The following is a 12,072-nucleotide window of genomic DNA, read 5'->3' on the forward strand; positions in this document are numbered from 1 at the left end:
TAAATATCTAAAATTTTTATAATATATATATATATATATATATATATATATATATATATATATATATAATATCTATTTTATAATTTAATTTTATATTAATATTATATTAAAATAAAAGATAAAAATTTAATATTAATAAATTTCGGAGCAGAATTAAAATAAAAAAATATTTAAAATTATCTTAATTAATAATAGAAGTTTGTAAAAGAAATAAAAAAAATACTATTAATTGAAAATATAAATATTTATTAAAATAGATATATAGAAATTATAAAAACATAAATATATATTTAAATATATATTTTTTTATATTTGTATTTTTTTTATTTCTTTCATATTTAAAATTAACTTTTTATCCTTTACAATAATATTTATTATTTTTAAAATTTGTTTTTAATCACATATAACCAATATTTTTATATTTGAATATAATATTTTTATTTACTCAATTTTAATATTTATAAATAAAATAAAAATATAAAATACAATGACGTCTAAAATTTTTAACATATGATAATGAATATATTTGTTATATCTACTTAAATAAAATAAAATCCTAAAATAAATAATATACAAACTAAATATTAAAAATAAAATAAAAAAATATATACTATATTTAAAAAAAAATAATCAAAATGTAAAATGCGAAAGAAAGACTTCGAGACATTAATTTATAAATGCCTTCATAATAAAATTCTTGTATTTTATTTTTTAAATATATAAATAATTAAATTAAAATAGAAATAGATCCACAAAGGCTTCTTTAAAAATATCGTTCAACTTCTAATATAAACTAATCAGAATTAACTAATTTATTTTTCGGTCGTAACAACCATATCCGTTTATAAATATTCGACCAAATAAAAAAAAACCCTCATATATTTAAGCACCCTCACTTAGAAGAATATTCCCGTGAAGAATATCGTTACTAATCATTTTTATATTTAAAGACCTTAAACAAAATCCGAGCTGTAAACTTTGAATAATACATAAAAGACCCAAACGTTACTACATTAATGGGAATAGCTGTATATGCTTGGAACCCTTCCCACTGTATAAAACACGGCGTTCATTTTTACTTATACACTAAAACAATAATGAACATAGGTACCGAAAAACATTAAAAACTAATTCCCAGACTAATCACTTTAGAAGATATAGGATGCTTTGGTCTTACTGAGCTAGGCCATGGTTCCAATGTTCGCTCCATATTAACCACAGCTACATATGATAATTCCACTAACGAATTTATTATAAACACTCCCAATGATTTAGCCTTAAAATGGTGGATTGGAGCAGCTGCTTAAATCGCTAATACTTCCGCTATATGGGCCTAATTAATAGTAAACGGATAAAATTATGGAGTCCACGCCTTTATAGTGCCCATTAGAAACTTAGTAAAAAAAAAAAACCAATATATAATGAAAATAAAATAAAATAGGAAGACCATATGCCATGTCCAGGCGTTATAATAGGAGATTGTGGCTCCAAATCAGGTCTAGAAGGTATAGATAATGGTTTTTTATAATTTAAAAATGTAAAAATACCTTATGATAATCTATTAGATAGATTTTCTTAAATAGAAAACGGAGAGTAAAAATGAAAATAATAATATATATATATATATAATATGTTTAAAATATATAGATTTAAAACCGAAATTAAAAATCCCGATAAAAGGTTCGGCTTATAATTAGGCTCTTTATCTGGTGGACGTGTAATAATATCTTTATAAGCGTGTGTAAATGCTATTTCTGCATTAACAATAGGAATAAGATATGCCTGTATTCGTTAATAATTTGGACTTCCTGGCAAACCGGAATACCCTATAATCGAATATCCATTAGTCTAATATAGATTATTGACCAGTTTAGCTAAAGTAATAGTAATGTAGGTAGCTTCTTTAAGTTTAAATATGTTATGGGATGATAACTAATTACATTTATTAGATAAAAAAAAAAATAATTTAATAGAAGAGTTACATGCTAAAAGTAGTGTAGTGAAAGCATAAGCTAGTTGGATGGCAGCAGAAATTATTTAAAACTGTCGAGAAATTCTAGGTGGACATGGATATTCTTCACTAAATAGGCTTTCATAACTTTATAGAGATAATGATATTAATACCACTTGGGAAGGTGATAATACTGTTCTTTTGTAATAAACAGCTAAATTTTTATTAGATATAGTAAGATAAATATTAAAAGGATAAGAAATATTACATAAAACAGCTTAATTTATTACTTTACAACCAGTAGATGAATAAAAATGGTCAGCAAATGATGTTTCTAAATTTAAACAAAAGAATATCATAATCGAAGCTTTAGAATGGCGTGTTAATTTAGTAAAACATAAATAAAATAAATATATATATAAATATATATATAAATATATATATATATATATTATATATTTATATATTTATATATTTTTGTGAAAATCTAAAATATATACTTTTAAGTTATTATAAAGATCCGGTTTAAAATTATAAGAAAATTTATAAAATTAAAATACATTTGATGCTTGGAATGATACATAAGTATTTTACCTTAATAATGTATCGTTAGCATTCGGTGATCTGTATTAAGCCTAAGAATTTATTGAAGGAATTAACAAAATCAAAGATTAGAATACTATTTAAGTTCTTGATTTAGTTTTTGAACTTTGGGCACTTGATATTATTTAAAAAGACTAAGGAACATTTAGAGAAAATAATTTTATTAATATAGAATAGACAGGATAAATAAAATAAAGAATAATTGAATTATTAAAGTATATTATATATATAAATATTTAAATAAAAATATATTAAGATATAAATAAAAATTTTATTAATATTTTAATATATATATAATATTTTTATATTAACATATAAATAAATATTTATTATATTATATATAATCATATAATTAATATAAATTTAGATTAATTAAACCTGAAGCTGTTGGTTTAATAGATGTCTTAGCACCACCTGATCATATTTTAGGTAGTCCTTTTGGAGCTTATGATGGAGATATATATAATAAATATTTAGGACATATAAAAGGTAATAAGAATACTTTCTAAAGAGTTAATTGGTGGAAAGAAATTCATGATTAAGAATGAAAAACAAAAGAAAATAAAAATACATATAAAAATATAACATTATTAATAATTATTTTCTATATATATATATAACAATAGAAATATATATATATATATATATATATATATATTTATATATATATATATATCTGTATTTATATTATCATTTAATCAATTATTAAATATATAAAACATGATTCTTTTCTTCTTAGAAAAACTATGGAAAAAGCGTATTCAATTTTTCTTAATATTCTTAATATTATTATATGTTTCCTATTTTCTTATAGCATTCAGAAATTTCAAATATGCAATAATCTGTATTTCCTTGAATTTATAAACACATTAAATAATTCTATATTGCCTCTTCATATTATCCATATTCGATTTAAACTTACCCGCAAAAATAGTAATAATTTCCTTCATTTTTATTTATTTTTATTAATTCCTTATATTGATTAATACTTTCCTAATAATTTTTCAAAACCCTATTTAATACTGCCAAATTAACTCTATTCTAAAATACATTCGTTCCTTTTTTTACTAAAAACTAATAAACCAAAACCGCTACATTCAATTTTTTTTTAATAATAAACATTTAGCTTAAAATCTCAAAAACCAAAGGATTATTTCCCTTATATTTGTCCTCAAAACCTTTATATAATTACTATAATAAAGCCTCATCTTAATTTTCTATATTTTCAATAATTTTTTATAAAGCCATATCTTTTTGAAGTTCCCCATTGCACTCTAAGCCTTTCAAAAGATACTAAAAAGCCTCTTAAAATTTTTACTATTAAGATAAGACATTCCCTAAAGCCAAAAACCCATCTTAATTATTTTAAAATTCCTATATATATTCTTCTAAATATAAAACAGCTTTTTAAAAATCGCCCTTTTATTAATAACATAAACCAAGTTCAAAAAAGACCATTTTTTAATTTTTATCTAAATCTAAATAAAAATTTTAACAAAAAATAATAGTAATTTATATATAAAACCAATTAGTTTTTCTAAATATTCTATAGATAAATTCGTCTCGTGTAAAATTCTTAAATTTTAGGCTAAATTAAATATAGAATTGTAATTTTTAGCATCTTTTTCAACACTTTTATAAAAATAACATGTACTATTGTCTAAATCGCCTTTATTTTTATATAAAAATCCTAATCTTTGATTAGCTAATGCATGTTCAGGGTCTTTTTCAATTACTTTTTGGTAATTTTCTTCAGCTTTTTTCAAATCGAACATTTTCTCGTGTAAAAAACCAATACTGAAGTACACTTCAGGTATTTTTTCATTTATTTATTCATAAAATTTAAGACCTTTTTTTTCATTATTGGTCTCTATGTATGCATTTAATAAGTTTTCGGTTATATATAGGGGATTTAAGGACGCTGCTTTTTCGTAATAATATAAAGATTAGTCTTTTTGGCATTATTTTGAGTATAATTAGCCTAATATATAATGGGCTTCTGAATATTAGAAAGAATTTTGAGTGTTTGGGCCTTTTTAAATGATATTTTTGTAAAACTCGAATTATTATGTAGATGAAAATTAAGAAAAAAGTTTAAAAAAAGTATTTTTTTTAATAAAAATTTAAAGCATAAATTATATTTATTTTTATACAAAATTAAAATAATATTTTATTTTTTTTAAAAAAAAGATTTATTATATGAAAAAATAATAAATATATATAATATACGTATATAATAAAAATTAAATAAAAATAAATAATTAAATTTATTTCTACCATTAATAATTATTTTATTATATATATATATTTATAATAAAATTTATATTAAAAATATTAGTTTTGTATTAAACAAAAATAATATGTTTAACTATTATTTTTTAGAAAAATAAAGATAACCCAACATAGAAGAAAATATAATTTTATAAAATTTTAATGATTAAAACGAAATACCCAATTTGCTATAAAATTCTACATATAAAAACAAATTAAATAAAACATTAGATATAATTTATAAATCAAAATTGAATCAAATGAGATAAAAAAGTAAAGCAAATAGAAAAAAAAGCGATGACTTAAATAACAAAATTAAAAAATAAATTATTTAAATGGAAAATTAATGGTCTGATATAAAAAAAAAAAAAATATAAAATATATTAATTTAGAAAAAAACAAATAATCATAATAATAATAATAATAATAATAATAATAATAATAATAATAATAATAATAATATTAATAAAAATTATTATAATGATTATAAAACTAAAAATTTAAATTATTAATAAAAAATAAAAAATCTACCTTTAAATTAAAAAATTAATGAAATTTTATAAAATACTAAAATTTTAAATTAAAAATAAAAATAGTAATAATTTATATTTATTTATATATATTTATATATTTGTATTTTTATATATTTATATATATTTATATTTATATATATATATTTATATATATATATATATATTTATTATTTAATTTTTTTAGACCTCATTCTAACCCATAATCACTGAGTAAATTTTAAACTAATAATAATTTATTTAACACTTTCTTCTTAAATTCTACCTCTAATAATAGTTTTGAAATTAAAAAATAGTAACTTAATAAAACTATTTCTATTAATAAAAGTAATTATTCAACATCATTTAATCCAAAAAATAACTAAAAGACTATTTTTCCATATAACAACAAATCTTTATATAATTATTAAAAAGACTATAAATCTCCTTTTAATATTTCTTAAGAATAAAAAGCAGAATCTTTATTAAAAATTCTCTAAAAATATTAAAATATTAACCATTATAATCATATATATTATAAAAGAGATGATAAATTAAGAACTAATAGTAATTATAAATATTTAAATAAATAAATAATATAAAAATAGATGTTAAAGTTTACTAAATAAACTAATTTTCTTAGAAAAAATAAATTACAGAAACTTTTAAAAGTCAACGTAAACATTATTAATAGTTATAAAAAGTCTGTTAGGATGTATAAAATTATATTTTAGATGATGTAGACAAAAAAATAAAATATGAAGATAAAAAGCCTCCTATATTAAATTAAGAAAACTAAAAATAGATTTAATTATAATACTAAATTTAAAACAATAATTAATCTTAATAAAATTCGTTTAATTTTGAAGAAGAAAATATATGTAATTTACATAAAAATTAAACTTTTTAAATAAATCTTTAAAAATTAAATAATAATTTAATTACACTTAATAATAAATCTCCCTATATTTCAAAATATAAAATATATCAATAAGTAAGTTTTTACATTAAACAAACAAACAAAATATTAATTTAAAACCTTTATATTTTTTTATAGTAAAATAAAATAGATAATCATTTTAAAGAATATTCATAGAAAACAAAGCCAATTTAAAATCCTAAAAAAAATTTATAATAATAGTAAAATATCGAAAATAGCATTATTTTTTCGGATAAAAATAAGTAAAATTATATTATTTTATTTATTTATTCATTTATTAATTTAAGTTAGAGCTCATAAACTCGATAAAATTTAAAATTAAATAATTAAAAAATGTATTAATATAATAAAACTTCGAATTTAAAAAGAAAAGATTATTGAAAAAAACATAATTATTAAATATAAAAAATTAAGATGTTATGCTTTTCAAAAAAATGAATAGGATTACAACTAAATAAAAAAAATTTTCCTTTATAAAAAATTAAATATAAACTAATAAAAAATTAATACAAAACTTAATATATAAATAAAAATATAAAAAAATCTTTAAAAAAACAAAAAAAAATAAAACTAAAAAAAAAAAAAAAGCAATAAAATAGTATTATTTAAGTTCTAAAAAAGCAAAAAATAATAATCAATGAATTCGTAAAAAGTATCAAAAATAACATGTTTTGGAGCAGGTTATGTAGGAGGACCTACAATGGCCGTTTTTTCAAAATACCATTAAGAAATAAAAGTAAATAATATATAAAAATAATTATATATATACATATATATATATATATATATATATATATATATATATATATATATATATACATAACAATAATAATTTTAAAGTTCATAGTATACGATGTGAACGAATCTATAATAAAATAATGGTAATTTGATTAATAATTACCAGTATTCGAATTAGGTTTAAGTGAAATAATAAAATAATAATTATGCAAGAATTTGTTTTTCACATCAGATTTAAACGAAGCTTTATAAAACACAGACATAATTTTTATCGCTGTTAGTACCCCTACAAAAGAAAAAGGCCGCGGAGCTGGTAAAAGTCTCGATTTACGATACTTAGAAGAAAGTGTAAGAACAATTGCTTGCTATTTTAACCAAAAAGAAATGCAAAAACGAATAATATTAGTCGAAAAGAGCACAGTTCCTGTATAAACAGCTACCATAATCAAAGAAATCTTCAACAAGAATTAAACAAATTATCCATAAAACAAATAGAAATTTTCCATAATTTCTAATCCTGAATTTCTTTCTGAAGATAAAAAAATATTATTTATTTATTTTTTTTAAAAAAAAAAATATAAGAAGCGCAATTATAGACCTTATAAATCCCGATAGAGTAATAATCGGTTCAAAAAAGGAAGATTTAGAAAGCGCTTAAATATTAAGTAATTTATATGAAAAATGGGTCCCTAAAGATAAAATAATCTCAACTAATATTTCATCTAGTGAACTGTCAAAAATAGTCGCAAATGCATTTCTAGCTTAAAGAATTTCCTCAATTAATAGTATTACGCCTTTATGTGAAAAAATAGGTGCTAATATAGATGAAATAAAGGCTTGCATAGGTTCTGATTCTAGGTATTATATTATAATTAATATATTTAATATAATAATAAAAAGAATTGGAAATAAATTTATTAATTGTTCAGTTGGTTTTGGAGGATCTTGTTTAAAAAAAGTTTATATTAGACTTAATAATATATATATATATATATATATATATATATATATATATATATATATATTATATATGTTTATTAATTTTATTTATTTAAGGATATTTTAGGATTATGCTATTTATGTGAATTTTTAGGATTAAAGGAAACTTAAGAATATTGGTTTTAAGTATTAAAATTAAACGAATATTAAAAACAAAGATTTACTGATACTATAATTGAAAAAATGTATAATAATGTTTCGAATAAAATCCTGACTATTTTTGGTGTTGCTTTTAAAAAAAATACTAATGATGTTAGAGAAAGCGCTTCTATGTAATTTTTTAATTTTTTTAATTTATTTTTCTAATAATAAAAGATCTGTATGCTCTAATCTATTAATAAACGGTGCTATATTAAATATATATGACCCTTAGGTCTAAAAAAATGCTTTTATAAATGAAATGTAGAATTAAAATTTATATACAGAAGATTATTTTTAAAAAATAAACTTTTTTAACCAAGACTATCTAAAATCTGTTGAAAGTTCGCATTGTATAGTTATTTTAACTGAATGGGATGAATTCAAAACTTTCGAATATTCCTAAATGTTTTTAAAAATGAAAAGGCCTACTTATATTTTTGATGGAAGGAATCTTTTAGATTAAGATAAAATAGAATAAATTGGTTTTGCATATGTAAAGCTAGGTTGATTATTATACCTAACAAAAAAAATAAAAATATAAAATTCATAAAGAATATTATTAATAATTATATATTCTTTTTTCTTAAATATTTGCTAAAATTGTAGTTTATTATTTTTTATATTGTAATTTTGCCCTTATTTATTCTATTTTCTTCCCTTTTTTTGAAAGAGGAATTTTAATCATTTCTATATTAGGAAAAGTCATTTTTCTTATTTTCTAGTTTATAATTTCCTACATAATACTTTTTACCTTTTTGTTTTGTTTTGTTTTTTGTTTTTTTTTATTTATTTTTGTTTGTAAATAACAAAAAAAATAAAATATATACTTAAGGCAATTTCGATAAATGATACTTTTTAGATATAATAGGATCTATATCTAATTAAATTACAGGTTCCCCAATAAAAGAAAACCTATTTTAATAATAATATTATCTTATATAAACAAAAAAAAAACCAGCTTTTTCCATAACTTTTAGGAACAAAGCAAGCTCTAATAACAGAATAAAATTCATTTAATTAAATTTTAATAGTCATAGGTAATTTATATTAATTAGCCTTTTATAATTAAATATAAATATAAAGTTTTATTTGATATGTGAAAATACTTTAGGCCAATCAATATGATAAGCAGTATCAATTTCGAATATAATAGTTCCTTTATAAGATAATTCTAAATCAACAAGAAATTCACAATCTTCACTTTTTTAAGGAATAATAGATTTTATTTCTGGTCCTTCACCTTTTATCTAAATATATATATATGTATATTATAAAGATATTTAAAAAATAAAATAGTTAAAATATAATAACAATCAATCCATGAATAATCATTTCTTCTAATTAAGAATTTAATTTTTTATTTAAGGAAAGATAAAGTTCCTTTGTAATAAGATTTTTAAAGTTTTCTGAATCTTTCCATTATTTGAAAAATACTTTTAATAATTTAGAAATAATTTTTGCAGCAACAATATTTTGTGATGAAATTTATTTATGAAAATTTCTTATTTATTAACTATGTATAATATATATATATATATATTTATATTTTTACAAATATATATTTATTTATATTTTTTTTTTATATATAATTTTTTAATATATATACTCAGCTTCTAATTATTATTATTTAAAATCATTTTCTTTTAAACTAATATAACTATTATTTTATGCGTTTATAAGACTTTCTTATGAAGATTTTAATTCATTATCATCAATTATTTTTTCTTATTATTAATTCAAAACCATATCAGATTTCTTAGTTATCTAAACAAGGAATTCAGCTGATTAAACACAATATAAAACCAAAGAATCCAAAAGTTCTATTTTAAGTTCAGTAATTGCATTTTCATAATTTTAAATAGTTTATACACAGTCTAAAATTTCTTTTTTTTATTATTTCGCTTCTTTTATAATATTCCCACCTTCCTATACTATAAGTAATATTTTTTTCTTAAATAAGTTAATACTTTCTTCTACTTTAATTATAAAATGCTTTAGAAATTCTATACTTTAATTTAAGTCTATGTGAATATAATTTGCCAATTATTTATAAACTATCAAATCTCCAAAAACAATTTAATTGAATTACAGTTTTTAAGAAAACTACATTTAATATATTTTGAAATATTTCGAAACATCTTCTATTAAATATTAAATTTCTAAAGAATGATTTTATATTTCTTATATTTCCATTTAGGCCTACTAAATATTTAATCTTATATTACTTTAATTTTTACTCTAAGATTAATCTTATATAATTTTATATATATAATTTCTTTTTTTTTTTTTTTTTTTTTAATAAAAAAAAAAGAAAAAAGAAAGAAATATAAGAAAAAAATAGAAATTACTTATTTCATCTTATTTTTTAAAATCATCAGAATTATTATCTATTGATAATAAAGATTAATTATCACTAAAATTACTTGAAATAATACTTTTATATAGGCTTTTTTCTTCCTTTAAATTCGTACATAATAAACTATGAATATTTTTTTAAGTTTCTTTTTAAATATCATAGAATCCATTAATAATACTACATATACTAGTTTTAAATAAGCTCAAGAATTTTCTTTTTTTAAAAAATAAATAAATAAATACTCTAATATATATATTAAATTACCTTTCCCATATATCTTTAAATCGAACTATCTTGTTATTTAGCTTCTAGACTGTATTTTAAAGTTTCTCGAGTGCTTCATAGCCTGCCGAAAGTTTTATTTTCGAATTATTTTTATCATAAAGTATTAATTCTATTTCTCCTTTAAGTTCTATTCTTTTCCTACTTTCTTATTTAGATGAATTTGGTTGTTACTTTATTGTTTTTGTTTTTTTTTAAATAATTATTTTATTTTTTCTTAAAAAAAAAAAAATACTTTATAATTATTCATCATATATTAGACTTTTTTAGTTATTTCTTGATAATGCTTTTCTTGATTTTTTACTTCTTCTTTTTTTTTATTAATTAATAATTTTGCTTCTTCTTTTATTTATTTTAGTTTTTTATATTTTTCTTAATATTCTTCCTAAAGAATCTTTTTATTATATATATATATATGTAATTATTATTATTATTTTTTTTAAAAAAAAATACTTTTACTAAATCAGATATGCCAAATTATACATATTAGACAAATTATTCATGATTTTTACTTATTTAAATAAAAATATTCTTCATATTAGACCAATTAGGCAGTTTTATTTTTAAACGATTGACCTAATATTATTTACTTTCCGGTATTTATAAAATATGGCAATACTAAACCTTAAATATTTCTTTCGCATTTTATAAACTATATACTTAAGATTATTATTAATCTTTTTTTACGACAGCCTCAAATATCGAAGTTTTCAAAAATCTAGCTTTTCCTATTAATTTGATATTTTTTGCGAACTCCTTTTCTAAATTTAAAGTCTAATTTAAAAAATTATTAAACGATTAAACTCTTTTTAAATAAAGTTTCCTTCCGAATTTCTAAAGACTTATCTATTCTACTTATTTTACTACTTATATCTATTATAGTAGATATATATTAATATAATATATTTATTTTTTTATACTATATTTTAGTCTAAATTAGTAGTTGACATTTATATTTTTCCATCATTTTATTAATTTTTATTAGAAATGTTTTTTTCATACTATTTATCTTCCTTTTTTTATTATAATATACTTCTAATTGATTATTTTATAAATTATATTTAGAATCGGCATCTTCTTCTTATATTTTATTAAATTATTAAGAAGGTTAATTAACTCCATCTTATGTATACTTTTTATTTATTATATATATATATATTATTTTTTTTTGTTTTTAATATTTATACCTTATTAATAAAAGCCTTCTTTAATTTGTTTAAATCTTTTATTTCATTTAAAGTTAGATCTCCAAATAATCTGTCTATTTAGATTTTTACTATTT

At 18.4% G+C, this 12,072-nt stretch overlaps 3 protein-coding genes across 3 annotated transcripts, besides 22 other annotated features; 2 read left to right on the plus strand and 1 right to left on the minus strand. All coding sequences in view use genetic code 6, as the record gives it.

Moving 5' to 3' along the window:
• Positions 1–72: part of a microsatellite that runs on past the window's edge.
• Positions 73–279: 207 nt separating this feature from the next.
• Positions 280–304: a microsatellite.
• A 305-nt stretch (positions 305–609) lies between these two features.
• IMG5_073500 (hypothetical protein) lies at positions 610–3,102 on the plus strand (the record flags this gene model as incomplete). The annotated part of the gene is made up of 5 exons (XM_004036638.1): positions 610–699; positions 742–1,593; positions 1,648–2,341; positions 2,459–2,769; positions 2,922–3,102. Exons 2-5 carry the CDS (start codon positions 1,283–1,285, stop codon positions 3,100–3,102), a joined length of 1,497 nt encoding a protein of 498 aa, XP_004036686.1. The 5' UTR covers positions 610–699; positions 742–1,282.
• Positions 2,362–2,426: a microsatellite.
• Positions 2,766–2,819: a microsatellite.
• Positions 2,779–2,842: a microsatellite.
• Positions 2,800–2,860: a microsatellite.
• Positions 2,802–2,891: a microsatellite.
• Positions 2,802–2,907: a microsatellite.
• Positions 3,103–3,159: 57 nt separating the features above from the next.
• Positions 3,160–3,230: a microsatellite.
• Positions 3,231–4,658: 1,428 nt separating this feature from the next.
• Positions 4,659–4,742: a microsatellite.
• Positions 4,743–4,761: 19 nt separating this feature from the next.
• Positions 4,762–4,816: a microsatellite.
• Positions 4,817–5,226: 410 nt separating this feature from the next.
• Positions 5,227–5,294: a microsatellite.
• A 132-nt stretch (positions 5,295–5,426) lies between these two features.
• Positions 5,427–5,526: a microsatellite.
• Positions 5,427–5,536: a microsatellite.
• Positions 5,430–5,532: a microsatellite.
• Positions 5,537–6,747: 1,211 nt separating the features above from the next.
• Positions 6,748–6,795: a microsatellite.
• A 27-nt stretch (positions 6,796–6,822) lies between these two features.
• Positions 6,823–6,859: a microsatellite.
• Positions 6,860–6,911: 52 nt separating this feature from the next.
• Positions 6,912–8,660, plus strand: IMG5_073510 (udp-glucose dehydrogenase, putative; the record flags this gene model as incomplete). Its single annotated transcript, XM_004036639.1, has 4 exons — positions 6,912–7,010; positions 7,115–7,360; positions 8,069–8,283; positions 8,327–8,660. 4 exons carry the CDS (start codon positions 6,912–6,914, stop codon positions 8,658–8,660), a joined length of 894 nt encoding a protein of 297 aa, XP_004036687.1.
• Positions 7,005–7,103: a microsatellite.
• Positions 7,033–7,092: a microsatellite.
• Positions 7,990–8,044: a microsatellite.
• Positions 8,521–10,781, minus strand: IMG5_073520 (hypothetical protein; the record flags this gene model as incomplete). Its single annotated transcript, XM_004036640.1, has 5 exons — positions 8,521–8,903; positions 8,980–9,064; positions 9,108–9,208; positions 9,259–9,399; positions 10,773–10,781. The coding sequence occupies 5 exons, from the start codon at positions 10,779–10,781 to the stop codon at positions 8,697–8,699; spliced, it is 543 nt and encodes a 180-aa protein (XP_004036688.1). The 3' UTR covers positions 8,521–8,696.
• Positions 9,707–9,756: a microsatellite.
• Positions 9,714–9,757: a microsatellite.
• Positions 10,782–12,072: the final 1,291 nt, after the last annotated feature.

This window comes from Ichthyophthirius multifiliis (assembly GCF_000220395.1).
Source record: "Ichthyophthirius multifiliis unplaced genomic scaffold scaff_1120509250425, whole genome shotgun sequence".
In the NCBI taxonomy this organism is placed as follows: domain Eukaryota; phylum Ciliophora; class Oligohymenophorea; order Hymenostomatida; genus Ichthyophthirius; species Ichthyophthirius multifiliis.